Genomic DNA, 27,495 nt, shown 5'->3' with positions numbered 1-27,495 from the left:
GAGACATTAATCCTAGCAGTGTTCCCAAAATCAGGAAGTCAAGCAAAGAGCAGCAGCTTGGCTCTCAAGGCAGCTGCTGGGTTTGTGGGTGCAAGTCGGAGGGTGCAGAGAGCAAACCCCAAACTAAACTGAGATCCCAGTGATTTGTTTGCACTGTGATCAGGAATGGTTGGGAGGAACATCAAAAGGGTCCTCTGAACCTGTGTCACTTCTGTCCCTTACTCTTTATATTGATCCACAGCGTGCTGCTTTGACATTCCTGTGCAGATTCTGCTGCATCTGCCCCTCACCTAACTTTGCTTTTCTCTGATGTTGCCAGGTGCTGCCTCGACAGACCTGTGGTCTTTTCACTCACACTATCTTCTATAACGAGTATCCTGGTGGTTCAAAGGAGTTGGACAAGAGCATTCGTGGTGGTGAACTCTTCCTGACAGTGCTCCTGAACCCAGTAAGCTCATTGGAGAGGGGAATCAGTGCACGGGTGCCTGAGCTTGTGTGGCTGATGTGGGGAAAGGAGTGAATCTTAGGGGACACTCAGTATGACCCCCTGGCCCAGCATGGGTGTCCCCAATATGATGCTGAGGAGATGTGGCAAAGAGGGCCAAGGCAGTACCTGCTGCTTTGCTTCACACACTGCCAAGGAAGCATCACTGTTGGGTTGTGACCAGTGCAGCACTCTGGAGATAGAAACCAGCCAGGCTGCCATGCTGAGCATGGCCCAAGGCAGGGTTGGTGTCACCTGGGCTGCTGCATCTTCATGAAGCAGAAGTGAGGTGGGCCTTGGCTCCCACTGTGCCAACCACGTCTGCTGCCTGCTGGCTTCTCCCCTGGCTTGAGTTTTGTTCAGAATAGGAAGTGTTCTCACCCTTCTTTCAGTATCTATATGTTGTGTGCTGGTTTATTTTGTGGTGTAGCTGTTGCCCTAAGGCATTTTTGGGAGATCTGGGTGGTTTTTTTTTCCCTTTCAATACCTGACAGCTCTACCAAGCCACTGAGCTAACACAGTACCTCCAACACCCTGCACTCCTTCCCAGTTCTTAGCCAGGGCTGGCACATCACCTGAGTTTCTCACTTCCCACTGAAGCTGGTAAGATGTTCTAGGTGACAAGAAGCACACACACACACACACAAAAAGTCATTTTCAGAAAATCCTGAGTGGATAGAATTAGGAGATGAAGCTTTGTCACCTGCTCCAACCACAGCTCACACTCCCTCACCTTCCTGCTTGCTGGCTGCAGCAGGAAGAACTTGCTGCTCTTTTTGTCTTTCTCAACTCCCCACCTGGATTATTTTTTTATTGCAGCTGATTTGGCACCTCTCGTCCTCCCTCTCTTGAAATGGACACTGCCCTGCCAGGTTTAGGTAGGGATTTTAGAATGTCTGCCTCTGTAGCCACTCCTGGATGTAATGGTGTTTAATCTCTTCTCACAACTTCCCCATTTCTGCCTCTTACTTCTCCTTTACACACCTTTTCCACCAGTGCCTGAGGATGGGCAGGAAGCCATGTGAGCAGATGAGCAAGTAGGTTGTTTCTCACTAGCTTCCTGCATGGGCACCCTCGAGTGCTGCTTGTCCCAGGCACTGAGGACTTGTTGGTGGGATTTATCATGGAACATCAGTGCCTCTCCTCACCCTGATGTTCTCTTCCATGCCCTCCTTCCTTTGCACCTTGATTGCAGGGTTGAATACTCAGCTTTAGCTGCTTTTGGTAGGGGCTGTAGAGGCTCAGTGAATCAGAAAATCAATCTCTTTCCCTCAGTGAGCTGAATTTTTTCCTTGCCTCTTTCTTTTCCTTTCCTCCTTGCTTTTCCTTTTTTTTCCTCTTTTTTTTTTTTTAGTGTTCAGAGCCTCTAGGAGCAGAGCTGTGCCAGTGGAAACACTGCAGCTCCTTTCTGAGCTTCCTTTCCCATACGCTGGGTGAATCCCACCTTGTCCTACTCCAGAATTGTTAGAACTTAGGGAATGCCTGCAGAAACAGCAGAGAAAAACTCTGAAACCTAAGAGCTCTGAGTTTCTCTTGGAAAACCAGTTGCCAGACTGTAATCCAGAGATCACTGCAGGTCCGGGAGGCTTTGCCCAGGAATTTGGAGGAGCACAGTTTCTGGAGCTGTCCATTAAAATTTGCTGCTAAATGTGTGACAGTCAAAGCAGCTGGCAGTCAGCTGGGATCCAGAGAGCTAGGGCAGCTTGTGCTTCAGTACAGGATCAGCATATTTTCCACGTTTACCCTTGGCTTTTCTTTTAAAGCCCTTTTCCAGGTGCCTTCAGATGCTTCCAGTGTTTACACTGCTGCTTCCTTTTGGCAGAGGAGCCTTTCTGTCTCTGTCAGCAGAGCAGCTTCATCCCTCCTGTTTGCACAGTGACTCAGCCCCTTGCATCCCTCCCCTGGCTGATAGAGCCATCTCAGGATCCTGATGGAAAGCTGGCCAGCCCTGCACTCATCCCGAGCAGACTTGGACCAGGCTTTTCCAAGTCCTTTTTGGTGCTTCCAGCTCCCACACGTGCGGGAGTCTCGGAGCCTGGCTGCCTGTGATTAACTCCAGGGTGCAAACAGAAGATGTTTGATCTCCTGACTGGTGAACAAGGGCTGATGGCAGGCAGGAGAATAGCTGCTGACATCCAGCAGACGGGCTGCCATGTGCCTGGTTGCCACTTCCAGAAGCCAAAGGGCATCTTTGTGATCACTTCTCACAAACACTGCTGCTCACACGAGGCAGATGGGTTGCTGTTGTGCCCACAGCTGCTTGTTACAGATGGCAGGGATGCTCTCACTCTCCTGTCTTCTGTGTTCCAGGCTCTCTGTGACCTTTCCTCAGTGCAGAGGAAGGGAAGCCACAGCATGCTGACAGGGGGAGAGGAGGGAGGTGTCATTACCAAGCCAGTTCCTGGGGTCACTGGGTGTGGGTTGGGAGGGAGGGAGAGATGGGATGTGAGTGTAGCTTATGTCAGAAGCAGTGCTCAGAGCTGTTTTGGCAGCAGTAGCTGTGACAAGGCAGAGCAAGCTGCCAGGCCTTGTTAAGCAGTGCATGTGTGTTACAGGACACGACTGCACTCTCAGAAGTACAGGGAGATGGCTCTTCTGTTGGGCTTGGCTTCTAAATCCAGTCACTTGGGGCAGTTTGCAGGTGTGAGCCATTCAATGCAGTCAATCTAGAGACACAGTTGCTAACCTGGGTCACGTGCAGGATTTTTGCAGTCTGGAAATCTTGAAGGGGCCCCAGGTTGTGGCCTGCATCCTCCCTCCCTCCTGCAGTACTTGGTTTATGCCAGCGAGCCAGACACTTCAGACAGGAAACTTTTCCTGTAAATGTTTCACTAGCAAGTCACAGGGATGAACCACCCTTTGGTGTCAAACTCACCACCTTCCTGGGGTCTCCCAGAACTGGGCAAATCACATGAGACATCATTTTGCCACCTTAGGTGCCCCGTGGCATGGCCCTGCAGTTAGGAAGAAGATCCTTCTGTCCTTGGTTCTGTGTTGTGTTTATTGAGCACATCCTTTTCTACCCAATAGCTCCAAGCACATGCTGCTCTGGGAAGTGGAGGTGCCAAGGCCTGGCTGGCAGGGCCTCTGTCAGCTCAGGAGGAAGCCAGCAGGGACAAAAACTCCCTCTCAGGCAGACCAAGATGATCAGATATTTACTTTACTTTACTTTCCGTGTGTCCTGTAGCTGATTTCTGTTGCCTGCCCAAGAGCTGGAGTCTGAACACCCTATGGACAGGATTAAATTAATTTCACAGGACCTTGGGGATGGCTCAGGCACAAAAAAAAAATAAAGCTATGACCTCTCACTGCCTCTCATCTCACTGAGCCCAATCCATGGTGACTCTGGGCAGGAAAATGAATTCAGCCCTCCTGAGTGCCAGCAAATGTCTTCATCCCAAGGCCATCTGTCTCCTCCTTCCCTCTTTGGCTCTTCCCCTGCTGGGAGTGGGAAAGCCACTCCTGGCCCTGTCCTTGCCTGCTGACTTTCCCCAGCATCCTCAGGACAAAGCTCTGAACTGTGCAGCACTGGGTGCCCCTGCTATGGCTTGAGGTCTGTTCCCCTCCCTGCTCTAGCAGGAGCTGGGTGGAGAGCATGAAATCATCCACAGGCACTCTTCCCTTGGCCAGAGTCTTCTGCTCTGGGTTTGGTAGCTTCTAGCCATGGTGTGCTGCTGTGTCACAGGCACTGCAGTCTCCAATCCCATGGGAATTCCATCCAAGCCACCCACCAGGGCTGAGCTGGCAGAAGCCTTTTGCACTCTTTTTCCCGAAGTTAAAATACTCAAAAAAACACAGACAGGAGAGAAATGGATGGGCCTGAGAGAAGAGGTGAGCAGATACTCATCTATGCCCTGGTCTGGGCCCCAGGGGGAGCAGCTGGAGTGGTCTCTGATTGTGCTTTAGGGGGAGGAAGGAAAGTTCCTGCTCTCCCATGAGCAAAGCTTTGCAAGGGAGTCACTGCCTACCCCCTGCTCCCCTAAATGTCCCAGAGCCCTTGGATGGGATTTAGAAATTGTTCTGGTCTCACAGCCAGGGCTCAGTTATCACCCCCAGGGGTTCCTGGGAGGTCTGTGTCCTTCCTCTCCTGAGTTCCTCCTGTCTTGCAAGCACTACATTTCTTTCATTTTTTTCCAAGGCATTTCTGCCTGCTGGCAGATACTCATCCATCACCTCAGACAGCCAGAGCAGCCTGAGACTCCACAGACTCTTGCTGACAGCAAGATCAGGCTTGGAGGGAAAAGGAGTGTTGGCTAATTTACCAATATCTTCTTTTTCTCCTCTTTTCAGATCAGCATCTTCATGACCCACCTGTCCAACTACGGGAATGACCGGCTGGGGCTCTACACATTTGAGAGCCTGGTGAAGTTCGTGCAGTGCTGGACCAACCTGCGGCTGCAAACGCTGCCCCCTGTCCAACTGGCAAAGAAATACTTCGAAATCTTTCCCCAGGAGAAGAACCCCTTGTGGCAGGTGAGGAGACAGCAGCTTCCACCGCTCCTAGTGGTGGCATTCCAAGAGGTACTTCCCACACGGTGCACAGAGGGGTCCTGCAGAAAGCTTTGAGGTTTTGTTTTTGTGCCTTGAGGCTGCAAGTGGCAAATTTTGGGGTGGGATGTGTGAGTTTAGGGCCTGGGGGAGGCTTGCAGGCATTTGTGTTGTTAAAGGGCTTATATGTTGGGTGGGTGAGGCAGAGCCCTGCTTGGAGCTGGAGGAGCTGGCAGGCATGTTGATGTGATTAATCATAAAGTGATTTCACACCACAGAATTCATGTTCATTAAATAAAAAACCAGCCTGGTTCCCTCTCATCCCAGGGCAGCAGTTCTCTGCCTGGTAACGAGCAGATGACATTAACTGAAGGTGATAGAGTTGTCTGCCTGCCAGCAGCTGACAGATGCAGGGCTGTACTCCCAGGGTGGCCCAGCCCAGCGTGGCCACACGGGGCAAGGCCTGTGGTTAACACTCTCAGAGGGACTTTGGCACCTTCAGAGCTTTGGATCAAAACATTCCAAAACATTCCCCTGTGGTTTCCCCCAACTCCTCTTGAGAGCAGAGCAGCGGCGTGGCTGTGAAGCGTCCTTCACGTGCTGAAGAGCGTTTTTCCCAAGAGGAACTGGCCTTCCAGCTTTTCCTCCCCTTCCTGTTAGCTCCTGTGGTAATGTCTGACCCCATCCCTTGTGCTGCAGAACCCCTGTGATGACAAGAGGCACAAGGACATCTGGTCCAAAGAGAAAACGTGCGACCGGCTTCCCAAGTTCCTCATCGTTGGGCCTCAGAAAACAGGTGATGTGGATGCTCTGGAGGGAGATTCCAGCTCATTCCTCCAGAGGGGAAGGGCTGGCAGGATCTGTGCTGTAGGTTTCTGTGGCTGCCCTTTCTGCAAGCTGCCAAATTGCTGCAGAGGACATTTCAGAGACTCCCAGATCTGTTCTAACCTCAGTCTGGCGAGGCTGTCAGTCCTGTGCACCCTGGCACTTCGCTTGGCTCAGTCCTGATTTGCAGGGAAAAGCCTTGCCTGCAGAGTTTTTTGGCCTTTCCAATGGAGCTCAGAGAAACTGTGACCTTTCTTAGTGTCTCACCAGCCCTCAGCTGTCAGTAGGACTGACACAGGCACTCAGCAAAGGTTGTGATGAATTCCCCTTGGTGCTTTCGTTGCCACGGATCCACCGCCTGCCCCAGGTCACTGGCAGTGGGAAGCAGAGCTCTTCTTTTGTCTGACCTTTGCCTGACCTCTGCCACCACCTCTTCACTGTGGTGGCACTGTGGCTGTGCCAGGAGTCCCTTCGAGGCTGAAGAGAGCAAAATCTCTTCAGCCAAAGCCAGGGCTTCAAACCTTGGCTTGCTCTGGCGTGCAGTGGAACAGCAGCCACGGGGCAGGCACAGGGAGCAGTGATCCTGCTCTTGAGATCCCAGCCAAGCTGCTGCCTCCTGCCAGCAGGGTCAGGAAGCTCTGTTGGTGCCTCCTGTATCATAGCTCGAGCTGCTTGTAGTGGCACAGTCAGAAAGCCCTTCCCTGGGCTGATTTATGGAGCTGCTGGAGGCCTGTGGCTGTGTGCTGAGCACAGGATTATCAGGTTTCACTGAGTAAAGGAAAAACATCTACAGCACAGGCAGGCCAAGGCTCCTTGGGCTGAATTCTTATCCTGGGACACAAATGTTGTCCCTGTCTCCTTCCCAAACACATGACACTGTCCTGTCAGGTGTCCCCAGGCCACCTCAGGTTTGGCAGGTGCAGGCTCTGCCACCTGACAGTGTGACTGCCATCACGGGGGGAAAAAGCCCACATGGGGCAGCCCTGGCAGTGGTGAGAACGCGAGACAGTGACACGGGTGACAGCTGTCATGCTAAGGAGGGGACTTAAATCAGCTGTAGGAGCTGAAGCACAGGGTTAAAGTCCTGAGTCAGGCTCAGCCCATAGCTGCTTGGTGTCTCAGTGCTGTTGTAGCCTGCAGGAGTGAGGGGTGGGTTGGCCACGCATGGGGCAAGGTGGGGAATGGTTTGTGGAGTGTCAAACCTTCCACTCAGCCAAGCACTGTGTGTGACCCAGTCCTGTTACTGGTTCCTGTTGCAGGCACAACAGCCGTGCACTTCTTCCTGACCATGCATCCAGCAGTCACCAGTAACTTCCCCAGTCCTTCCACCTTCGAGGAGATCCAGTTTTTTAATGGACCCAACTATCATAAAGGAATTGATTGGTAAGGATCCCAACATGTGTCGTTCTGCATTGTTACCCCCATCCTGTCCTCTGCTGAGGCTCTGCATTCCCACCTCACCCGCCTGAGAAGCTTCTGAGCAGCTCTTTGCATTGACACTGCTCAGTGCATGTTCTCCCCTTTCCTTCTAACCCAACTGCTTAGTCCCAGGAGCTGTCAGGACAGGTGGTTTCTGACCTCAGTGACTGTTCACCAGGAGATTTCTAGGCATGACTTAGCTTTAAAAAAAAAAAAAATCAGTCTTGGCTGAGTGCACTGCTGTCATGAGGGTTCTTCTCCTTTGACATGCAAGCCAGGCAGCACTGTGCTCACTGAAAAGTTCTTTGTGGTTTCTGAGTTACAACACACAGGACAGAGGGGACAACCTCTGTGCTGCTCAGCTGGGCCCTCCAGACTTCACAGAGGTGACATTGCATTCATACTCTTTTCTTTACCTGTACAAGGATGCAAGTAAGGTGTAGTTGGAGCTTGTTGTGCAGCTTAAATTTCAGCAGAGTCTTCCAGTGCTTTGCACTGTCCTGTCCCCCATTATCCCTCCTGCTACTTGAATGATTTACAGTTGCTCCATTACTGCTTTTACAAGCTCCTCTGAGGCAGAGCAGAGCTCTTGACCCTGTGTCTCAACTGTGAACTGAGGCACAGAGAAATAAATCATTTAAAAGGGTCTAAACCAAGTGGTCAGTATCAGGGCAGGCAGCTGATTCTGCTCTAATTCTTGGGTCAAACCCTTTTTTTTTTCTCCTGGACCTTACAGCAGTTACCCTCAGCCTTTTCCTTCCACTGCCTGAGAACACTCTCACCAGAATCCTTTTTTACCCTTTTTCTATCATCCCCAACTGTCTGTGTTGCATTCCCCACCCTTCCCAAGCCCTCCCCTGCCAGCTGTCCCCCTGTGTGCCCACCCCCTGCATTCCTGGGGAGCTGCAGTTGTTCTGCCAACCATGGCTGCCGAAGAGGAGCAAGGGCATCCTTCTGGCCTGTGGCTTTTTATGTCCTTGTTGTTGGGCCATCTTTTTTGTTGTTTGTTTGCTCACCAGTGTCCCATCTGCTCGGCAGGTACATGGAATTCTTTCCCATCCCCTCCAATGCCAGCACAGACTTCATGTTTGAGAAGAGTGCCAATTACTTTGACACCGAGGTGGTGCCCAAACGCGGGGCGGCTCTGCTGCCTCGGGCCAAAATCATCACAGTGCTGATCAACCCTGCTGACAGAGCCTACTCCTGGTACCAGGTGACTTCCCAGCAGGGTTCCTGGGCCTGAGGGCCACTGAGATAGTCCTGGGGAGAGGGGTGCAGTGGAAAGCCAGGGATCCATTTCCACAGGAAGGGATCCGTGTCTGCAGGCTGCCCGCAGAGGGGGCACAGAGTTACATCTGTGCCAAGTCAGTGGGGTCTGCACAGAGCTGTGTGTAAAGCAGGGATTTTTCTCTTCCTGCTCCTGAATTCAGCTGCTTTATGTCTTCCAGCACCAACGGGCTCACAACGACCCCGTGGCACTCAATTACACCTTCTACCAAGTGATCTCTGCAAAGCCCCAGGCCCCTCCGGAGCTGCGCAACCTGCAGAGCAGATGTCTGCTCCCTGGCTGGTATTCCACACACCTGGAACGCTGGCTCACCTACTACCCCTCAGGCCAGGTAGGAGGTTTGGCACCAGGCAGAGGCTCTGGAGGAGCCCCGAGTAGGTTTAGGGTAGAGGAGAGAGCAAACTGTAAGACATTCACCTGTTCTTCCTTCCCACCGCATTCTCCTTTCTCCCGTCTTGTCTTTTGGAGCAGAAGCCACCAGTAGCTTCCTCCTGTTGTGAGCTGATGAGGAACCAGGCAGCAATACTCCCAATTTTGCACTTTATTGTGTTTGTAAAAGAGCCCAGGAAATGGGGTTTCACTGCTTTCACGACAGGCTCTTGGACTCTGCCACCAGTCAGTTCCCATGCTGTCTGCTGAAGGGAAATTCCATGGCAGAGGTGTTGGGATTCTGTGTTTTGTGTATAAAATGTCAATTAATAGAAAATATAGGCCACTATTGTCTATAAATTCCCAGGAATTTCTTTATTAAATGTCTCTAACAATCTGAGTCAGAGTATATTTTTTTCCCAAGCTCCTTCCTGCTGCTGGGGTTATCCTCAGTCACTCTTAGGGTGCCCATTTAGTCTCTGAAATGATGAGGGCTCAAGGTCTCCTGCCTTCCTCAGGCTTCACATGACTGCTTTTCTGTTGTGTCCCTAGGAATAGGTAATTGCTTAGCACAAATGTTGTTTGTTAGTGTCAGTCATACAGATCAGGCAGGAATACTCACTGGTTACAGAAGAATACTTAGGACAATGGCTGCTGACATCTAAAAAGAATCCAGAGCTGATCTGGACAAAGGCCAGGGGCAGTTTTGAGCTCTAGGAATCCCCTGGGTCCAGTTCAGCACGAGCTGTCAGGGGCTCAGGTGGCTGCTGTCTTTTCACAGCTTCTCATTGTGGATGGGCAGGAGCTGAGACACAACCCTGCCTCTGTGATGGACAACATCCAGAAGTTCTTGGGAGTTACACCACTCTTCAACTACACCCAAGCCCTCAGGTATGGAAATGGGTTTTGGTCGGGTGCTTTCTTAGCCAAATGTGATGCTAATAACCACTCAGTTGGAAGAACACTTTTTCTCTCTGGCTACAAGACCTGCCAAGCTTCCAAGCTTCCAAACCCTAAAAATGAGGTTCAGGTAACATGAGGTGCTGTGCTAAGACTGGAATCAGAGCTTGGCCTTTCCAGAAATTAAAGGGGAATGGGTGTTCTTTGGCACCCTTGTGGGGAAACACCAAGTTGCTCACAGCTGTAATTACCATGTTTTCCATGTGGTCTTTGTGATTTCAGGAAAGGTGCTGGAACAGTCAGCACTTGTTAATGCTGAATGTTGTACCTGTAGCTGACAGAAAATAGAGGAAGCATGATCAGAACTGTGTGACAGGCTGCTCCTATCTTTAACCTGGTGGAAATTGGGGACATGTCACATAGTTTTGAGTCCCTTAAGACAGAAGACATGGACTTGACAGGTGCCCAGGGCTGTCTGAGGACAAACTACACCCAGATATGGTTCCCAGCACTGCCTGTGGCACAGCAAGAAGAGAAGCACTGACTCTCTAAATGGTCAGGGAGTTCTCTAATACTTTGCAACTAAAACAAGTTGCATACACTAAAAGATGGATTATTAACCCCCAAGCTAAACAAACAAAAATTGTAACACTGAAGTTTGCATAAAGCTGAAACAGTCATGGTTGTCACAGGTTGCTTGTCAAAGTAGGCAAGTGCTAAACCCCCCACACCACTAGTGCTGCAAATAAACACAACCCAAGCCCAATTTGTAAAGCACTGGTGCAGGAAATACCTGTGGAGCTACTTAATTCTTTGCTGCTACTAACTGGGCACGGGGCCCTGGCTTTTAACCACAAATGTCCTTTGCAGATTTGATGAAGCCAAAGGCTTTTGGTGCCAGCTGCTGGATGGAGGGAAGACAAAATGCCTGGGGAAGAGCAAAGGAAGAAAATACCCGGACATGGACTCCTCGGTGAGTAACGGTGTCTCGTTGTGTGTTGGCAGGAGAAGGAGAAGCAGCCCAGCAAAGCAGCCTGGATTTTCACACACCACCTGTGGCCTCCCTGCCCTCAGAACCCTCTGTCGAGGTGACAGTGTCTCCCCCTCTAACGTGGTCTCTGTTTCCCACGCAGTCACGGCTGTTCCTGAGAGACTTTTACCGGGAGCACAACATCGAGTTGTCCAAGCTGCTCAACAGGCTGGGGCAGCCCCTTCCCTCCTGGCTCCGAGAGGAACTGCAGAACTCCAGCTGGAGCTGAGAGGGCCTCCTGTGTCCCCAGCGTGTCCCCAGGCCACGGGGAGGTGTGGGGCTCCAGTGTGTGCTGTGATGCCATCTCTTGGCAAGCCACAAAACCACCGGACCGGGAGCAGAGAATGTGCAGGTGGAGCCTTTCCACACCACCAGGAAGAGCTCTCCTGCCTCTGGCACTGTCCTGGGGCAGGCTGCAAGTCACATTCTTGAGTATTAATGGTGCATTACACTTGGACTGTCACTTACAGGAAGGCTTTGGAGTGCCTGCCCTGCTTGTGGCAGGGGAGAGAGAGAAAGCATGGTTAACACTTTAATTTACTCTTCTTGGTATATGAAACAGGCAGTAGCTGGAGGGCTCACGTGTCACCCCGAGTCCAGAAGTAAAAAGACTTCAGAAGTGAGTTCCTGAGCTGCAGAGAAAGAGCACGGTGTCCAGGGACTGTGGTCATGAGCAGTGAGAGGTAAGGGCAAGCTGCAGGTACTGACAGACACAGAATTAATTTGTTCTCTTAGGAAAAGGTTGGCAAATGTGGCAACAGGGCAGATATTTCTCTGCAGGGACTTGAAGGCATTTCAAAAGCTAAGCAAAGAGCAGTGTGTCCCCTTAGAGCACTTTGGAGGCATGTTAGTGCAGCTCTGCAGCTGGGGCATGGAAAGCTCAGGTACTGAAAATGAAGGCTGAGCCAGTTGAAAACAGACAATTCAGTTCTCTGTGTCTGAGTAGCTTAAGAAAAAAAAAAAAAAAAAAAAAAAAAAAGGCAGCATTACTCTCCTCCCAACAGCCCCAGGGCCACTACCACTTGTTTTAATCCCCCTGCAGTCCAACAGCCCAAGGAGAGCAGCAGAAAAACCAGGTAGGAACAAAAATCCCTCAGAATTCAAGAGAAAGCTCAGAGTTAGAAGTGGTTTGCTGTATCCAAAAAGGGGTGGCTGGGTTCCTAATTCTGCACGCACTCAAGTCCAGGAAGGAGAAGGGCTTTGCCTCCTCCTGCAGCTGCTCAGCAGTCACTCTGTGAGGACACCCTCCATCCCGGGTGTCCCTGTGGGGTGTTGCTGGAGTTGTGTGGGTCACATCACCCCTCAGAGGCACAGCTGCTCCTGGGAGGTGGCTGCAGGTCCAGAGGAGAGGGGCAGGATCCAGCTGGACACAGGTGATGGACACTGCCCCGGCTGTCACCAGTCTCTTACCAGGGGAGAGAAGTTGCTTCAACCCAGCTGAGCCTTAGGTCTTGTGTATTTTGGGATGAACGGTGCATTTACCATTGTATGTAAATGTATATATATAGTCTGCAACATAGTATTTTATTTCATGTGCCCTTGGAAAGGGTTATTTTGTGCAGCCAAAAAAAAAAGAAAAAGGACAGAAAGACTGGAAAGCCCTCTCTCACTCCTGTTAGAGAGAAGAGCCCAACTTCCTGCACTGGATTCATGTACAGCATCATTCACATTGAATGATAATGAAGAAATTCCTGGCTCCTGAAGCTGAGCACAAGTGTCTGGGTAAAGGCAAGAAGTAGCAGTACGGGGGGTCAATAAATGTCAGACTTATTTTGCTTCTTCGTGGTGATTTCCAGTAATGTCACGGAGCCTGAGCTGGTAACAACATCCCTGAACCACTGCAGGCCTCACAGCTGTGGTGGGGACACACACACACACACACACACACACACACACACACACACATATGTAGTGTCCTCTACACACACACATAGTGTCCCCTAAACACACACAGTGTCCTAGACACACACACACACACGTAGTGTCCTCTAAACACACACATAGTGTCCCCTAAACACACACAGTATCCTAAACACACACACACATACATACATGTAGTGTCCTCTATGCACACGCACACTTAGCGTCCCCTACACACACACACACACATACACGTGGTGTCCTCTACACACACACACACACAAAAACAAACACAGTGTCCTGGACACACACAGGTAGTGTCCCCTACACACACACAGAGTGTCCTAGACACACACTCACACATAATGTCCTCTACACACACACAGACACACACATAGTGTCCTGGGGACACACACACACACTCAGACGTGGTGTCCCCTACACACACACAGTGTCCTAGACACACTCACACATAGTGTCCCCTACACACACACAGAGTGTCCTAGACACACACACGGTGTCCTCTACACACACACAAACACACACACAGTGTCCTGGGGACACACACATACACACACTCATAGTGTCCCCTACACACACAAACATACGTAGTGTCCCCTACACACACACCCCCACGTAGTATCTCCTACACACACACACACGTAGTGTCCACTACACAAAGACACACAGACACACACACTACACGTGTGTCTGTGTGTGTGTAGCGGACACTATGTATGTGTGTGTGTGTAGAGGACACCACGTCTCAGGGTGTGCGTGTGTGTAGGGGACACTACCTGTGTGTGTGTGTAGGAGACACCGTGTGTGTGTGTGTGTTTGTAGGGGACACTAAGTGTGTGTGTGTCGGGGACACTATGTATATGTGTGTGTGTGTGTGTGTGTCTGTGTAGGGGACACTACGTGTGTGTGTAGGGGACACTGTGTGTGTGTGTGTTTGTGTGTGTGCGCGTAGAGGACACCACGTCTGAGTGTGTGTGTTTGTAGGGGACATTAAGTGTGTGTGGAGGGGGGGGGGGACGACGACACACTGTGTGTGTAGAGGACACCACATCTGAGTGTGTGTAGGGGACATTAAGAGTGTGTGTGTAGAGGACACTGTGTGTGTGTGTGTCGGGGACACTGTATATGTGTGTGTGTAGGGAACACGTGTGTGTGTGTGTGTAGAGGACACCACATCTGAGTGTGTGAAGGGGACATTAAGTGTGTGTGTGTGGGGGGGACACATTAAGTGTGTGTGTAGGAGACACGTGTGTGTGTGTGTGTGTGTGTGTGTGTGTAGAGGACACCACGTCTGTGTGTGTGTGTGTTTGTAGGGGACACTAAGTGTGTGTAGGGGACACTTTGTGTGTGTGTGTAGGGGACACCACATCTGAGTGTGTGAAGGGGACATTAAGTGTGTGTGTGTGTGTAGAGGACACGTCTGAGTGTGTGTGTTTGTGTAGGGGACACTACGTGTGTGTGTAGCGGGCACTGTGTGTGTGTGTGTGTGTGTGTGTGTGTGTGTGTGTGTGTGTGTGTGTAGAGGACACCATGTCTCAGTGTGTGTGTCTGTAGGGGACATTAAGTGTGTGTGTGTGTGTAGGGGACACGTGTTTGTGTGTGTGTGTGTGTGTAGAGGACACCACGTCTGAGTGTGTGAAGGGGACATTAAGTGTGTGTGTGTGTGTGTGTGTGTGTAGAGGACACGTCTGAGTGTGTGTGTGTGTATGGGACATTAAGTGTGTGTGTGTGTAGGGGGCACTGTGTGTGTGTAGGGGACATTTTGTGTGTGTGTGTTTGTGTGTCGGGGACACTGTATATGTGTGTGTGTAGGGGACACTAAGTCTGTGCGTGTGTGTAGGGGACACGTATGTGTGTGTGTGTAGAGGACACCACATCTGAGTGTGTGAAGGGGACATTAAGTGTGTGTGTGTGGGGGGGACACTAAGTGTGTGTGTGTGTGTGTGTGTGTGTAGAGGACACCACATCTGTGTGTGTGTGTGTGCGTGTGTGTGTGTAGGGGACACTAAGTGTGTGTAGGGGACACTTTGTGTGTGTGTGTAGGGGACACCACTTCTGAGTGTGTGTGTGTGTGTAGAGGGCATTACGTGTGTGTCTGTGTAGGGGACACTACGTGTGTGTGTAGGGGACACTGTGTGTGTGTGTGTGTGTAGAGGACACCACGTCTGAGTGTGTGTAGGGGACACTAAGTGTGTGTGCGTAGAGGACACTACGTGTGTGTTTTTGTGTGTGTGTGTGTAGAGGACGCCACGTCTAAGTGTGTGTGTTTGTAGGGGACATTAAGTGTGTGTGTGTGTGTGTGTGTGTAGGGGACACTGTGTGTGTGTGTAGGGGACATTTTGTGTGTGTGTGTGCGTGCGTGTGTGTGTAGAGGACACCATGCCTGAGTGTGTGTAGAGGACACTGTGTGTGCGTGTGTGTGTGTCAGGGACACTATGTATATGTGTGTGTGTGTGTGTGTGTAGGGGACACTAAGTCTGTGCGTGTGTGTAGGGGGCACGTGTGTGTGTGTGTGTGTGTGTGTGTGTGTAGAGGACACCACATCTGAGTGTGTGAAGGGGACATTAAGTGTGTGTGTCGGGGACACTATGTGTGTGTGTGTGTGTGTGTAGAGGACATTAAGTGTGTCTGTGTAGGGGACACAGTGTGTGTGTGTAGGCAACACTAACTGTGTGTGTAGGGGACAATATGTGTGTGTGTAGAGGACACCACATCTGAGTGTGTGAAGGGGACATTAAGTGTGTGTGTGGGGGACACACTAAGTGTGTGTGTGTGTGTAGGAGACACGTGTGTGTGTGTAGAGGACACCACGTCTGTCTGTGTGCGTGTGTGTAGGGGACACCACGTCTGAGTGTGTGTGTGCGTGTGTGTAGAGGGCATTACGTGTGTGTGTGTGTATAGGGGACACTATGTGTGTGTGTCTGTGTAGGGGACACTACGTGTGTGTGTAGGGGACACTTGTGTGTGTGCGTGTAGAGGACACCATGTCTGAGTGTGTGTAGGGGACACTAAGAGTGTGTGTGTAGAGGACACTGTGTGTGTGTGTGTGTGTCAGGGACACTATGTATATGTGTGTGTGTGTCGGGGACACTAAGTCTGTGCGTGTGTGTAGGGGACACGTGTGTGTGTGTGTGTGTGTAGAGGACACCACATCTGAGTGTGTGAAGGGGACATTAAGTGTGTGTGTGTGTGGGGGGACACTAAGTGTGTTTGTGTGTAGGAGATGTGTGTGTGTGTGTGTGTGTAGAGGACACCACGTCTGTGTGTGTGTGTGTGTGTGTGTGTGCGTGTGTTTGTAGGGGACACTAAGTGTGTGTAGGGGACACTTTGTGTGTGTAGGGGACACCACGTCTGAGTGTGTGTGTGTGTAGAGGACATTAAGTGTGTCTGTGTAGGGGACACTGTGTGTGTGTGTGTGTGTGTGTGTGTGTGTGTGTGTGTGTGTGTGTGTGTGTGTGTGTGTGTGTGTGCTTAGGGGACACTTAAGTGTGTGTGTGTAGGGGACACTACGTGTGTGTGTGTGTAGAGGACACCACATCTGAGTGTGTGAAGGGGGCATTAAGTGTGTGTGTGTAGGGGACACTAAGTGTGTGTGTGTGTGTGTAGGGGACACGTGTGTGTGTGTGTGTAGCACTGGTACCTGCTCTGCAGCCCTTCCAGCCCCATCTCCAGTTCATTCCTCTCCTCAAGGCTTGTGGGGATTTCACAAAATAAATAAAAATAAAAAGCATTGGTAAGATTTCCTCACAGGCCTGAGAAAAATTGTGCAGTCTGGGTACGGTACCAAGAAGTATTCCCAACACTCCCATCTCCACTCCTCCCAACAGCTACATAGAAACAATTACCAATAATTTTATTTTTGGCTTTAAGGAGTGGTTTTCTTCCAAGACTCCTTTCTTTCCCTTTTCATCTTCATGTACCAACTCCCCATCCATTCTCAGATGTCTGGGTGCTCCTCTGCCCTGGGACCCCACTCACCTTTAGCTCACTTAGAGGAACACAAATCAGGTTGGTCACAGCAACACCCCCTCCAAAGCCAAATAATTGGAAAATTCCATTTCAGGACTTACAAAAATAATATCTTGAGGAGAAGGCCCCTGGAGCTGCCTTTTAAACCCCAAACTTCTTGTCAGAGAAGCTCTGGCTGACTGCAATTCCCAGCTCTGTACCTGCCCCAGTCCCCTTACCATGGAGACAGCAACAAAAAATCAGAAGAAGGAAGAGAAAACAAAATATTTCAAATAAACTCTGTAGTTCAGAGCTGCTCATCAGGAGGGCTCAAAAGCCAAGTCACAGACAGTCCTGGTCATCAACAAATGATGGGAAGTTCTCATGACCCAACCTGCTTTTTTTATTTTTTCCTAAACCAAACCAAACCCAACCCAACCAGACCAGGCCTCAGGAGCAGGCTCTGAGCACCTCTTCTCTTCTGGCACACACCCTTCCCCTCAGGTGCATCCTGGAAAAAACTGATTTTAACACCCTGCCCTCCTCTTAGGGGAAGAAAAATACAGCTTTAGAGAAAACAATTCTGTCACCCTGCAGCTGCTGGACCAGGAGGTGATTTACTCCATGGCTATGCCAAGGGTTCCTCCATTTCCCCAGGGGCTGCAAGGCTGCTCCATGCTCTGTGCAGCGAGACCCAAACCAGGGCAAAATGAGCTGGCAAAGGAAAAGCCAGAATTCTCTCCCAAAATACAACAGTGCTAAGCTTGATAAAAACCAAACCCACCCAAAGTAAAAAAAAAAATACAGTTCAGGTTCAACAGCTCCCCAGGAGGCAGCTTCTGAATGGGTTCTCAGGGAAGGGAAGCTACACTTCTCAAATAAATATTAATATTAAGCATACACTTCTCAAATAAATATTAATATTAATATTAAGCACAACCTCTCAGCTAACTCCGTACCTGTTGCTTCATCAGGTGACAACAACTCACCTTGTTCACGAGCTGTAAAGGTGCAAAGGGAGATGGCCCTCTCAGAGCTTGCCATACCTGATTCACACAGAAAAAAGGCTCTCTGCAGATGTGGTCCAAGGAAGGAGGCTTGCAGTGACCACAACTTTTATTTTATTTATTAAGAAATCCCACTAATTCTTTCCACTGAGCCAGGAACACCCAAGGGTCCAGATGCCATCCTGGCATGTCTTCTACCAACACTGATTTCCCCCCTCCTAAAGACCCAGAAACTGTGCAGGGATCAAGAAATGTAAGTTCTGTAAGTGCTGCTGCCCCAGATGCAGGGTAAGAGTGCAAAGAGACACTACAGAGCACCCCACTGATGTCCTCAGGGAGGGGAGGAAAAAAACAACCCCAAGCCCTTTCACTGACAGTGCCCGAGCTTTGCCTGCTCCCATCCTCTCCCTTACATTTCCTGATCCCCACTGTATGGATGTGTATATATAAAAAAATGAGACACAGACAGAATCTCTGAGGAGTTGCCTGTAAATCTGGAGCAGTTCCAAGGCACTGGCCCACTGAAACATCATCTGCTTTTACCTGCTGAGCCTCAGACACACCAAAGTGCAGCATCCCAGCCTGCAGCCACTTCCCAGCTGTACTGATCTGACTTCTCCAGCTCCCCACCAAAGGGAGCTGCTATTTATGTCCTGAGACACTGACAGCTACAAGGCAAAGTCCAGTTCCTGGGGGGGCACAAGAGGAAACAAATCTGGCAAGTGAAAGCAAGTCAGGGACAGAGGGAAGAAGCCTGAAGCTCTCACTCAGCTTCCCTTCAAGGAACAGGCAAGGAATTAGGCTTCACCAAACATGCCAATAACCCATGTAGGGTCTCCCCTCACACCTGTGCTTGTGCAAATCCAGACACACACCTGTAGCCATCAGGAATGCCTAAATTCAGCCAGAAAAGGGCTGGAAGCCAACACAGAAAAAGGCTTCTCAGCTCTGTAAAACCATTTACACCTCAGGAGAGCTCCAAAGGAGCTGCAGCCCCTTCACCTGCTGCTGGTTAGGGCAAAGACCAGGAGAACTTATTAAAAAGAAAAAGGTTAACTTAAAATAAAAAAGAAATTTGAGTTGCTGGGACCTCTGCTCTTTTACAGGCTTTCTACTAAAGTGTCTTTTCAGAATTTCTGAGCCTAAGTGTTTTCCCCTCTCCAAACTAAGAAGAATGCACAGAGTAATATTTTTACTGCTTTAACAGATTCATACTCCTGGGGCCAGCAGGGCTCTTCTCATCTCTTACAAAGGGAAAAAGCCTCAAGAACTTCCCAGGAAGACACCATCATCTTCCTCCTGGGCTTGCTCAGGTGTATTAGCACAACAGATTAACAGATGCAGAGATCCAGGCCTGAAAGTGTGTTCCAGAATCCCTGAATAAATGACTGCAGCACCTCCACACAGTTCCCATTTCCCTCTGCTCACTCAGATGATTTTTTTTTTCAAGAGAAAAGCCTAGAAATTTCTCTAAATACTGACCTGTGCCTCACCCCACTGAGCTGTCAGCCTGAGGTGAGATTCCCTGGCTTGTCCACTCTCTGGGCTCTGCAACTCTGACAGTCAGTAATATGGAAGCTGTGTATTCTGTGTAAGGACTTCAAAAGTTTTCAGCTTTCAGTGAAAGATAAAGGGCTTTGCAATTCCTTTTCTTTTACAACTTCTATGGAGGCTCCAGAGGCTGAAAAGCAAGTAAGACCTCCAGGTGAAGTCCATTTTAAGCTCCCAGTAAGCAGTATTCTCCCAAAACCCAGGGTCTAAGTGTTTTCTTCTAACAGATAACAGGAATGAGGCTCTGCCATTTATTTCATTGCCCTACCCAGACTGAATCCTTGATGCTCCTGACACTGAACACACTCAGCTCTTTGGCTCCTTTCCCTTCTGCTTTTTTCCTTCTAGAAGATGCTCCTTTCTCCTATGAGCAGTAGAAAGTAAAAGATGAGACTTTGTTAGAAAACTCTCACTCTTCTCCAAACCCCCTTCCCAGTTCTCAACACACCAAAAGCAGAGAGCAGAGAAACTGCTTCAGGAACCCAAGCCTTGCAGTGCTGTGCTCTCCTGTCAGGAGTCTCCTGTCAACTCCCAGGAGTTCTGCCCAATAAAAGACAGCTCATAATCAACCCAGAGTTTAGTTTCAAACCCACAAAACCTAACACATTCTTGCCCACATCAGGATCTGTAAGTACCACGTAAGTAGACACCTTATGGGGGAATACCAGGGGCTGCAAGAGCTTTAAATATTGCTGCACAGAGGAACTTCAGTCAGGCTCCCTGGCCTGTGCACTACTCCAAGGAGCCTGTTCAGCTGGTCTGCCCTAAGCCTACAACTGAGTTTGTTTTTAAGAGTATCATGGAAATACCAAACACAAACAGGCACAGAATTCTAGCTTGAGGAACAGAAAGCTCCACGTTGTCATTGGATAAACCCAAGTAAGGATCAAAACACTACTGCCAAGAAACTGGATCCTAAACATCCACCAATCACCTGGCTCCCCACTTTACAAGCCTTGAAATTTATGTGCTCAGCTGCTTACAGATGGCAGCAGCCTTTTACATTTCCTTGGCATAAAAAGCTTTCTAAAATTAATTCCCATACTGGGTGCCCTGCATAGTTGACCAAACATCTCTCTGGCTGCCTGAGAGAAGAACAATGCCCTCCTTTAGCAATGACACCAAGGCTACTGCTAGCAGGATAATCTGGAAATAAAAAAGCTCTGCGTTCCCACAAAAAAATCCCAGAAAAAAAATCAGAAAGGGAACCTGGTGGCTGGCAGAAGTGCAGGCAGAACATCCCAGGCTTACCACCACCTCCCCTGACACCCATCAATGCCCCAGTCAGCACATACCTTGGTCTCTGCAGGGGACATGGCATTCCCAGAGCAGCACCAGGCAACAAACCTTTGGCTCACAGCTTCTGGAAAAGCTCTGGCTACCTGCCTCGTGCTGTCCTGCTGTTCCCCAGGGTAGGACAGTAAAATACCAGGGCTCCCAGGAGCTCCCACTGACACCTGACTGGCAACATGAGAGCAGAGAGAAGAGAAGAGTCAGTCTAAGAAAACGAGTGTTTAATCAGGAAACGAGAAGAGACAAGGGATAAGAAACTGAGTACAGGAGAGTAATACCCCAGGCCAAAAGAAACGATTGTACAACTTGGAACAACCAGGATCAAAAAACATCCTATGAGCCAGCAGCACCCAGTCAGGGACACTCCTGAGACAGAGCCCAAGCACCCTGGCAGTCCCTGGGCAGCTCAGGACAATCCCCAGGCAGCTCAGGGCAGTCTCCAGGCTCTGACTGCCCAAGCTCCAGCCTCTGCCCTCAGCAGCTGCCACAGAAAGCCCCAGAGGTGGCTTTCTCAAGTCTCAAAGCTTCTTTCAGCAGGAGGTGCTGAAAAGGAATGGAAGGAGCACAGGCTGTGCCCAGCAGTCTCAACCTCTCCCAAGAGGAGACAGTGTGTAGAGGAAGAGAAGCCCATAAAAAAAAAAAAAACAAAAACCAAAAACGAAAACCCCACAAAGTTTACATATTTATAAATGCCAAAATAAATATTTAAGACAAAATCCCCCACCCCTCTAACACGTGCATTCTCACACTGCAAACTGCTTGCCCAACAGCCTTCAGGGGCTCAGGGAAAAATCAAAGCAGTGACTACACCACAGGGCAGCCAGCTCAGCTTCTCCTTCTCGTTTCCTGATGCTTCTGAAGCCTGCAGCCCACTGGGAAGAAGAGCAGGAGTGAGCCAAGCAGAGCGCCGACACGCAGCAGTGCTGGAGAGGAATGTCATGGTATAAATACATCAGCTCAGTGGTTTTCAACAAATTGAAACTAAAATAAAATAAAATTAAAAAAAAAAAAAAAAAAAAAAAGACACCGGGAGGAAGGATGGTGTGAATGGAACTACAACTACACAGGGCAAAGGGTTGGTTTGTGTGTCCGTGGAGCTTCCTGGAGCTGCTGTCATGGGGAGAAGGTGGTCATTTCCAGAGAGACCCTTTGCCAGAGCTCCTTTGTCTGCTTGCTACGTTTGAGGTTCTGGAGGATGTCATTGAACTGCATCATGCCCATGGGGGTCAGGCAGAAGGCGCTCCTGGCGCTGCGGATGGCGTTGACGAAGTCGTCGTAGTCAGCAGGGGTGAGGTGGATCTGTCTGTGGTGGATGTACTGCAGGGGGAGAGGGAAAGAGCCCTCAGGTGCCTGCTCAGCACCCTCCCACCCCTGACACTCACAGGAGGCCTCCAGGGGTCCCAGGGCCACCCATCACATCACCTGCTACCCCATGCCAGGTCCCCAGGACTCAGAGGAGACCAAGCTCAGAGGGCAGCAGTGCTGTACCCTGCACCCCAACGTGGCCAAGGACAGGGGCCCCTCAAAACACACCCCACAGCATCACCAGGTGTCCTCTCCTTCAGGAACACCAGCTCAACCCACAGCAGAGTGCAGAAGAGCCAGCTAAGACACTGCCCCACCTGCACCTAACCCAGGGGCCCTGCATGTTCACAGGACCACGGAACAGTCTGGGTTGGAAGGGACCTCTCAAGGTCATCTGATCCACCCCCCTGCAGAAAGGAGGGACAGGAGCTCACTGGGCATCTCTTCTGCTCAGTGGTATGGAAGGACTGAGGCTTACACCAGGCTGCTACAGTCATCTCAAGGCCTTCCAAGTGTGGCTTCCACCAGCTTCTCAACCAAGACCTGAAAACCCCAGGTGTGGCTTTTGACAAGTCCACTTCCCTAACCTAGCCCAGAAAGAGTTTCAAATTATATTCTCAAAGCCATCACCCAGGTGGTAGGACAGCTAGTCCAACCAGGACAGTTTGTCAGCAGAATCACCTTTTTGATCACTTATTCAAGAGAAAAAGGTCCATGTGAGGTGTCCTGTTCACAACTGTTTTAAGGAACTGGCAGCTCTGCCCTGGTTTCAAATAAATCCTGAGCTGTCTACTGACCCCTGACCAAGCCACTTGACCACCAGTGCCACCAGACAACCAGGAAAGAAAAAAAGAAGGAAGAAAAGGGCCTGGCAGCTGCAACAGGCAAGAAGCCAGGCCCCCCTTACCTGCAGGTAGGCCTGCTGGCACCTCTGCACCAGCTGATGGAAGGCTGGGGTCCTCAGGTGGTTGTGGACATGGGCAGGGTTGAGCCTCTGGAGAGCTTCCATGATGATCTCCTGGAGCACAAAAGGGCTCAGCACTCCCTTGGCTGCACCAACACAGAACTGATGGACATAATTTACACCTGCAGAGGAGGGAGAGGGCAGAAGAAGAGTGTAAAGGTGAGAGAGAGGCAAGAAATGGAGGAATTCCCTGGATTTGGAGCAGCTTCTCAGTGTAATGAACCTTCCAGCAGGCTTGGGGAAGGCAGGATGGCAAACTCATGGGGACAAGTGCAGCCCCAGCACTTGGGTCTTAGGGAGGATGGTGTAAATATATGTAAGAAAGAGAAGTACCTACAAGGTAGTGGAAAGGGAAAAGAAAAAGTTGTTACAGAGTGGAAGAGATGCAAGCTTGGAGCCCTGTCCAGCCCAGTGCCTCACAATCCAACAGCATGCCTCCAGAACCCCAAAATGTGCCAACTGCCTGGATGAAAGAGCAGCAGGGATCTCAGAAAAAGTTCTCAGAAATGGGATCAGATGCCAGGGCCACCCAGTCTTGGAAGTTCCACTCTTGAGAGAGCTTTTTCCCACCACGGTCCAAAGCCCAGCAGGTGGATTTCTGCTGAAGCACTGCTCTGAGCCTTACCTAACTTGGCAGCTAACCCCAGGAGCCATTTTACATCCTCTGTGTAGGGTGGGCTGCGGGAGAAGTTGTTGGGGTGGTCGTTGTGAGCTCTTCGGCCAAGCATCTCCAGAGCCAGCATCCCTGTGAGAAAGGGGCAGCCAGAGTCAAGCACAACTTCTGCCCTGGGGGACTTGAATCCAGCACTTCACTCACTGCCAACACAACCTGCCTGGCCTGCCCTGCCCTGCCAGCAGCAGAAAATTCCCCAGCTGCAAAGAGTCCAGAATGACACAAAAAGGCCCATCCTGGAGCCTGTCCCCAGAGGAGGCACCTGGAGAACATTCCAGATCTGCTTATTGCAAGCTGGGTGACCTGCACAGCCACCACACCTCACTACAGCTGCAGACAGACACCCCACCAGCATCCACCCACAGCAGGGCCAAGCAGGTAACCCCAAATGGCTGCTCCACAGAAGATGTCTTCAATGTGTTTGCTTTATATTTTGCAGCTAAGCAGCTCCCCAAATCAGCTGTTAATTCAGGCTATCAGATGCCTTTGGTGGCCGAGAGCTTCCCACTGGGATGTTTCCAGTGACACCTCTACCCCCTTCTGGCTAAGTGCTTCTCCAGCTTTCAACAAAAGCAGCCCACAGACAGCCTTTTTTCCCTTTCCCTGCTGTTTCTCCTTGTTTGCTGCCTTTGCTTACCTCAGAGGCTTCCTTCTGACCCTCCAAATATCCACTGGGTCAAACTATGACTCTGTAGAAGTAGCTCACTGCAATCTAAGGTCAATCAGAACCCCCCAGGACTGACAGCCTGGTGCCAGTGGCAGCTCAGGTTCCTCAGAACCAGGGTGAGTGTGAAAGGAACACTCACTGCATACCCAGCCCTTCCCAAACCACAGCTTCCCTCCATGTCAGCCCTCAGGTCCCTGTTGATGGGAAAAGACTCTTCACAGCTCTAACCCACTTAAGCTTTCTCTTCTGCTCTGATGGCTCTCAACTGCAACCATTCAACCTTCCAGTGCTTAGCCTGGTTTTAGCCTCCATATAGAATCCAGAATGGTTTGGGGTTGGCAGGGACTTTAAAGATCAAGACCCAACCCCCCTGCATGTGCAGGGACACCTCCTACCTGACCAGGTTGCTCCAAGCCCCATCCAGCCTGGCCTGAGACACTTCCAGGTATCAACAACCTCCCTAGGCTTCCAGTGTCTTACTACCCTCATGGGGAAGAATTTTTCCTGATACCCAGCCTAAATCTCCCCTCTTTCAGTTTAAAACAATTACCCCTTGTCCTAGCACTCCCCTCTCTGGTGAAAAGCCCCTCCCCAGCTTTTCTGTAGGCCCCTTCTTCTGATCATGGCTTTGCCCAGGTAAATAAGATGCTGCCAACCCCCTGAAAGGAGCAAATTGCCAAATGACAGGGAGAAAACCTTGCAGCCCTGAATCCCTCTGGATTATGGGAGCCATGAATAAAACCCCACTTGGCCATCCTTACCAACTCGGTATGCAGAGTGGAGGTAGTGCAGACCCTGGGGACTCACAGGCTGACTGTGCTGCTCATCCTCTGCAGGAAACCCCCCTGTAACAAGGGAGTTGGGCTGTGAGGACAGAGCTGTCAAGGAAGCCCCCTGAATCGCTGGGAACGTTGATCCTGCATGGACACTTCCTACTGAAGAGAGCAAAACAGCAGCATTAGGACCCACCACCAGCCTAACAAAAAGGTTACTGGGGCCAACACCTCCCTCACCTGACAGCCCCCTGCTCCTCTCACTGTTCTGTCCCCCTAAACAGAACAAAACAGCAGCCAAACCCCACAGCCCTACAACTGAAATGCTGGGAATAGCTCTGGCCTGTTCACAAATAGGGTCTGAGGGGGTCAGCTACATGCCTGACCACCTCTTTTGATGATCCACATCTTCCATGTTGACTCCATGAAATGACATCTCTGGTTCTGACTTCCTCTCCAAAGAAACAAGCATGTGCATGTCTACACCTGAGGAGAAACTGCTGAGGGAAAACCAGAGAGCAGGCACAGTGCTAAGTGACTCAAAGAGAGCCCAAGGATGGGAGGTTCCTCCACTTCTGCTGGAAGACAGCTCTGACTCCATCCAGCTGCCACGTGGGATGGGCTACTGGAAGCCATCCTTGGAAAGAAGAGCCACTCCATGCACTGGCAGCATGGAAAATCAGCAAGGAAACTGGAGAAGCTCCATCCCCTTCAGACACATAACTAGGGAGGATGGGCAAAATCAACCAGCTGAGCTCAGCTGTACTCTGAGGAGGGACTCAGCATCTCCCTGCCCTCCCAGGAAAGGGACAGAGAGGAAAAAAACATCAGAGAGGAAAATTCTGCCAGGGAATTGCAGAGCAGAGATGCCATGAGGTGTGTGCACATTGTTACCCTTCCCTCCACAGCTTCTCTGTGGTGCTACTACACCAGCTTGGGCCATGCTCCAAGTCCCTGTTTCTCCTGGTTTGCTTTTTTTTTTTTTTAAAAAAAAAGGTTTACTAGTGAATAGTGGAGTACCTGAGAACCATGTGCCTCCCAGGAAAGATCTGTCTGACCTCCTTGACCAAGCAGACACAGGGTGCCAAACCCACAAAGTGGGGCAAAATCCAGGCTGCATTTGAAGTCTGGCCAAGGAGAATAACCTGTAAGAATGAGCTGAATTCTTGCCAGAGCCCAAGCATCACCTTGTGACTGTGTGCACCAGCAACAGGGAAACAGTATTTTAAGAACTGAAACCAGAAGTTATTGAAGCCATAAACAAAGGCAACTGGAAAGGGTGGAGCTGCTTTTTCATTATTTTAAGTGCTCTAACAATGATTTAAAAGCTCTGGAAGATTCATAACTCCTTGGAGGAGTACAGAAATGGTTTCTCACAGTGAAGAGTCACAGCAACAGCCCAAGACTAAGGCTGTCACAGCAAAGGATGCTCTTTAGATCCTGAGGCCTTCAGGATTATGCTAATTGATTTTTGTGGTGGCTTTTTGGCACCAAAATGCAAGATTTAAATAACTGTAAAGATTCTCCTAATAACCTGGACATGAAGGAGGCCAACACAGCTCTTAAGTGTTTTCCCACCTGCCCCAGTCTTCCAAAACCCCATGGCAATGAGAGAACATCCACAGTTCAGTCAACATCTGCTTTTCTAGTGCTGCCACTACTTGATGGATCTTCACCACCACTCTTAGCCACACCACAACACGTGAGCAATCCTTCAGATTGCCACTGACAGCTGAAGTTCCTCTCTATTGAAGTTCCAAGTTTCAGGTACTGCTGCCTCCAATCTTTTGGGCAGAAGAGAGATCTCCTAGTGCTGCTGTAAACACAAGTCTGCCTGCTTCTTGCACTCACCATTCATCTGAGCCAAAGGAACAACAAGAGCCTGCTCAAGATCATCTTGCCCTGAGGAGAGGGGGAATAAAGCTCTAATGTTCCAAGTCAGAAAGGCCAGGAGGGCTCCAAACACTTTAATCTGAGAAGCCAAAATAATACCATACTGGAAATAACCTGAACAGAAATTAAAAGTTTCACTAGCTAAACCAGGCCCCATTACATCTCCCAGTACCCCCAGGCATCCACACCTTTAGGCTGGGGTTAGATTTGGTCAGAAGTTTCATAAAAGCTCAGGAGGGAAGGGACCTCAAGGATCATCTGGTCCAACCCTTCTAGGCAACACTATAGTTCACATGAGATGTCTGAATTTTCAGTGCAAGACCCCAGGGCTGTAACACTTACTGGCAACGTTGGAAGACAGTGAAAGCCCTGTCTCACTGTGGTAGGGGTGCACAGCAATCTGGGTCATGGATGGGACTGGCACCCCAGGGAATGACACTGCTGTAGCTGCCAGGGAGGGGGTTGTCACTGAGTAAGGGTACTGCGCTCCTATGAATGCTGGATGGACACCCTGAAAGGGAAAATAAACAACAGTCATGTCACCCAAACCATGATGTCCCTCCCCACACCACTCTACAACCCAGAGAGTCCAGCCTGAGCCTGGTGGGGAGGGAGCAGCACAGGAAAAAGCAGCACAAAAACCACACTGCACCACACAACTGTTACTTCTTCTTACTCCTCCTCCTTTTAAATCTAATCAGTTTGAAAGTAACCATTTAACCAGACTGAAACCATTT

At 50.2% G+C, this 27,495-nt stretch overlaps 2 protein-coding genes across 11 annotated transcripts in view; one reads left to right on the top strand and one right to left on the bottom strand.

The window, feature by feature from the left end:
* The window catches only part of NDST2 (N-deacetylase and N-sulfotransferase 2), a 111,885-nt gene extending 99,308 nt beyond the window's left edge, over positions 1–12,577 (top strand). For 5 of the 6 annotated variants that reach the window (XM_071748198.1, XM_071748200.1, XM_071748199.1 and 2 more), the window contains 9 exons: positions 320–448; positions 4,775–4,957; positions 5,672–5,768; positions 7,057–7,180; positions 8,255–8,429; positions 8,665–8,835; positions 9,655–9,764; positions 10,644–10,746; positions 10,907–12,577. In XM_071748198.1, coding sequence (XP_071604299.1) covers positions 320–448; positions 4,775–4,957; positions 5,672–5,768; positions 7,057–7,180; positions 8,255–8,429; positions 8,665–8,835; positions 9,655–9,764; positions 10,644–10,746; positions 10,907–11,032 — 1,218 coding nt within the window. In that variant the 3' untranslated portion in view covers positions 11,033–12,577. The remainder of the gene's footprint in view (positions 1–319; positions 449–4,774; positions 4,958–5,671; positions 5,769–7,056; positions 7,181–8,254; positions 8,430–8,664; positions 8,836–9,654; positions 9,765–10,643; positions 10,747–10,906) is intronic. The other variant, XM_071748204.1, reaches the window with a different exon arrangement.
* Positions 12,578–16,520: 3,943 nt separating this feature from the next.
* The window catches only part of ZSWIM8 (zinc finger SWIM-type containing 8), a 56,691-nt gene continuing 45,716 nt past the window's right edge, over positions 16,521–27,495 (bottom strand). The window contains exons 22-27 of one of the 5 annotated variants that reach the window (XR_011726730.1): positions 27,101–27,269; positions 24,854–25,027; positions 23,378–23,497; positions 22,696–22,874; positions 21,231–21,800; positions 16,521–20,651 (exon numbers count right to left, since the gene is read on the bottom strand). Coding sequence is in view for 4 of the 5 variants with exons in the window: in XM_071748193.1 (XP_071604294.1) it covers positions 21,597–21,800; positions 22,696–22,874; positions 23,378–23,497; positions 24,854–25,027; positions 27,101–27,269 (846 nt within the window). In the remaining variant the exon portion in view is untranslated. Of the gene's footprint in view, positions 20,652–20,689; positions 21,801–22,695; positions 22,875–23,377; positions 23,498–24,853; positions 25,028–25,779; positions 26,011–27,100; positions 27,270–27,495 lie in introns of those variants that run through there. The other 4 variants (XM_071748193.1, XM_071748194.1, XM_071748195.1 and 1 more) reach the window with 4 other exon arrangements.

Source organism: Heliangelus exortis, chromosome 7 (genome assembly GCF_036169615.1).
Source record: "Heliangelus exortis chromosome 7, bHelExo1.hap1, whole genome shotgun sequence".
Classification (NCBI taxonomy): Eukaryota; Metazoa; Chordata; class Aves; order Apodiformes; family Trochilidae; genus Heliangelus; species Heliangelus exortis.
This window is presented reverse-complemented; position numbering and strand designations above follow the sequence as displayed.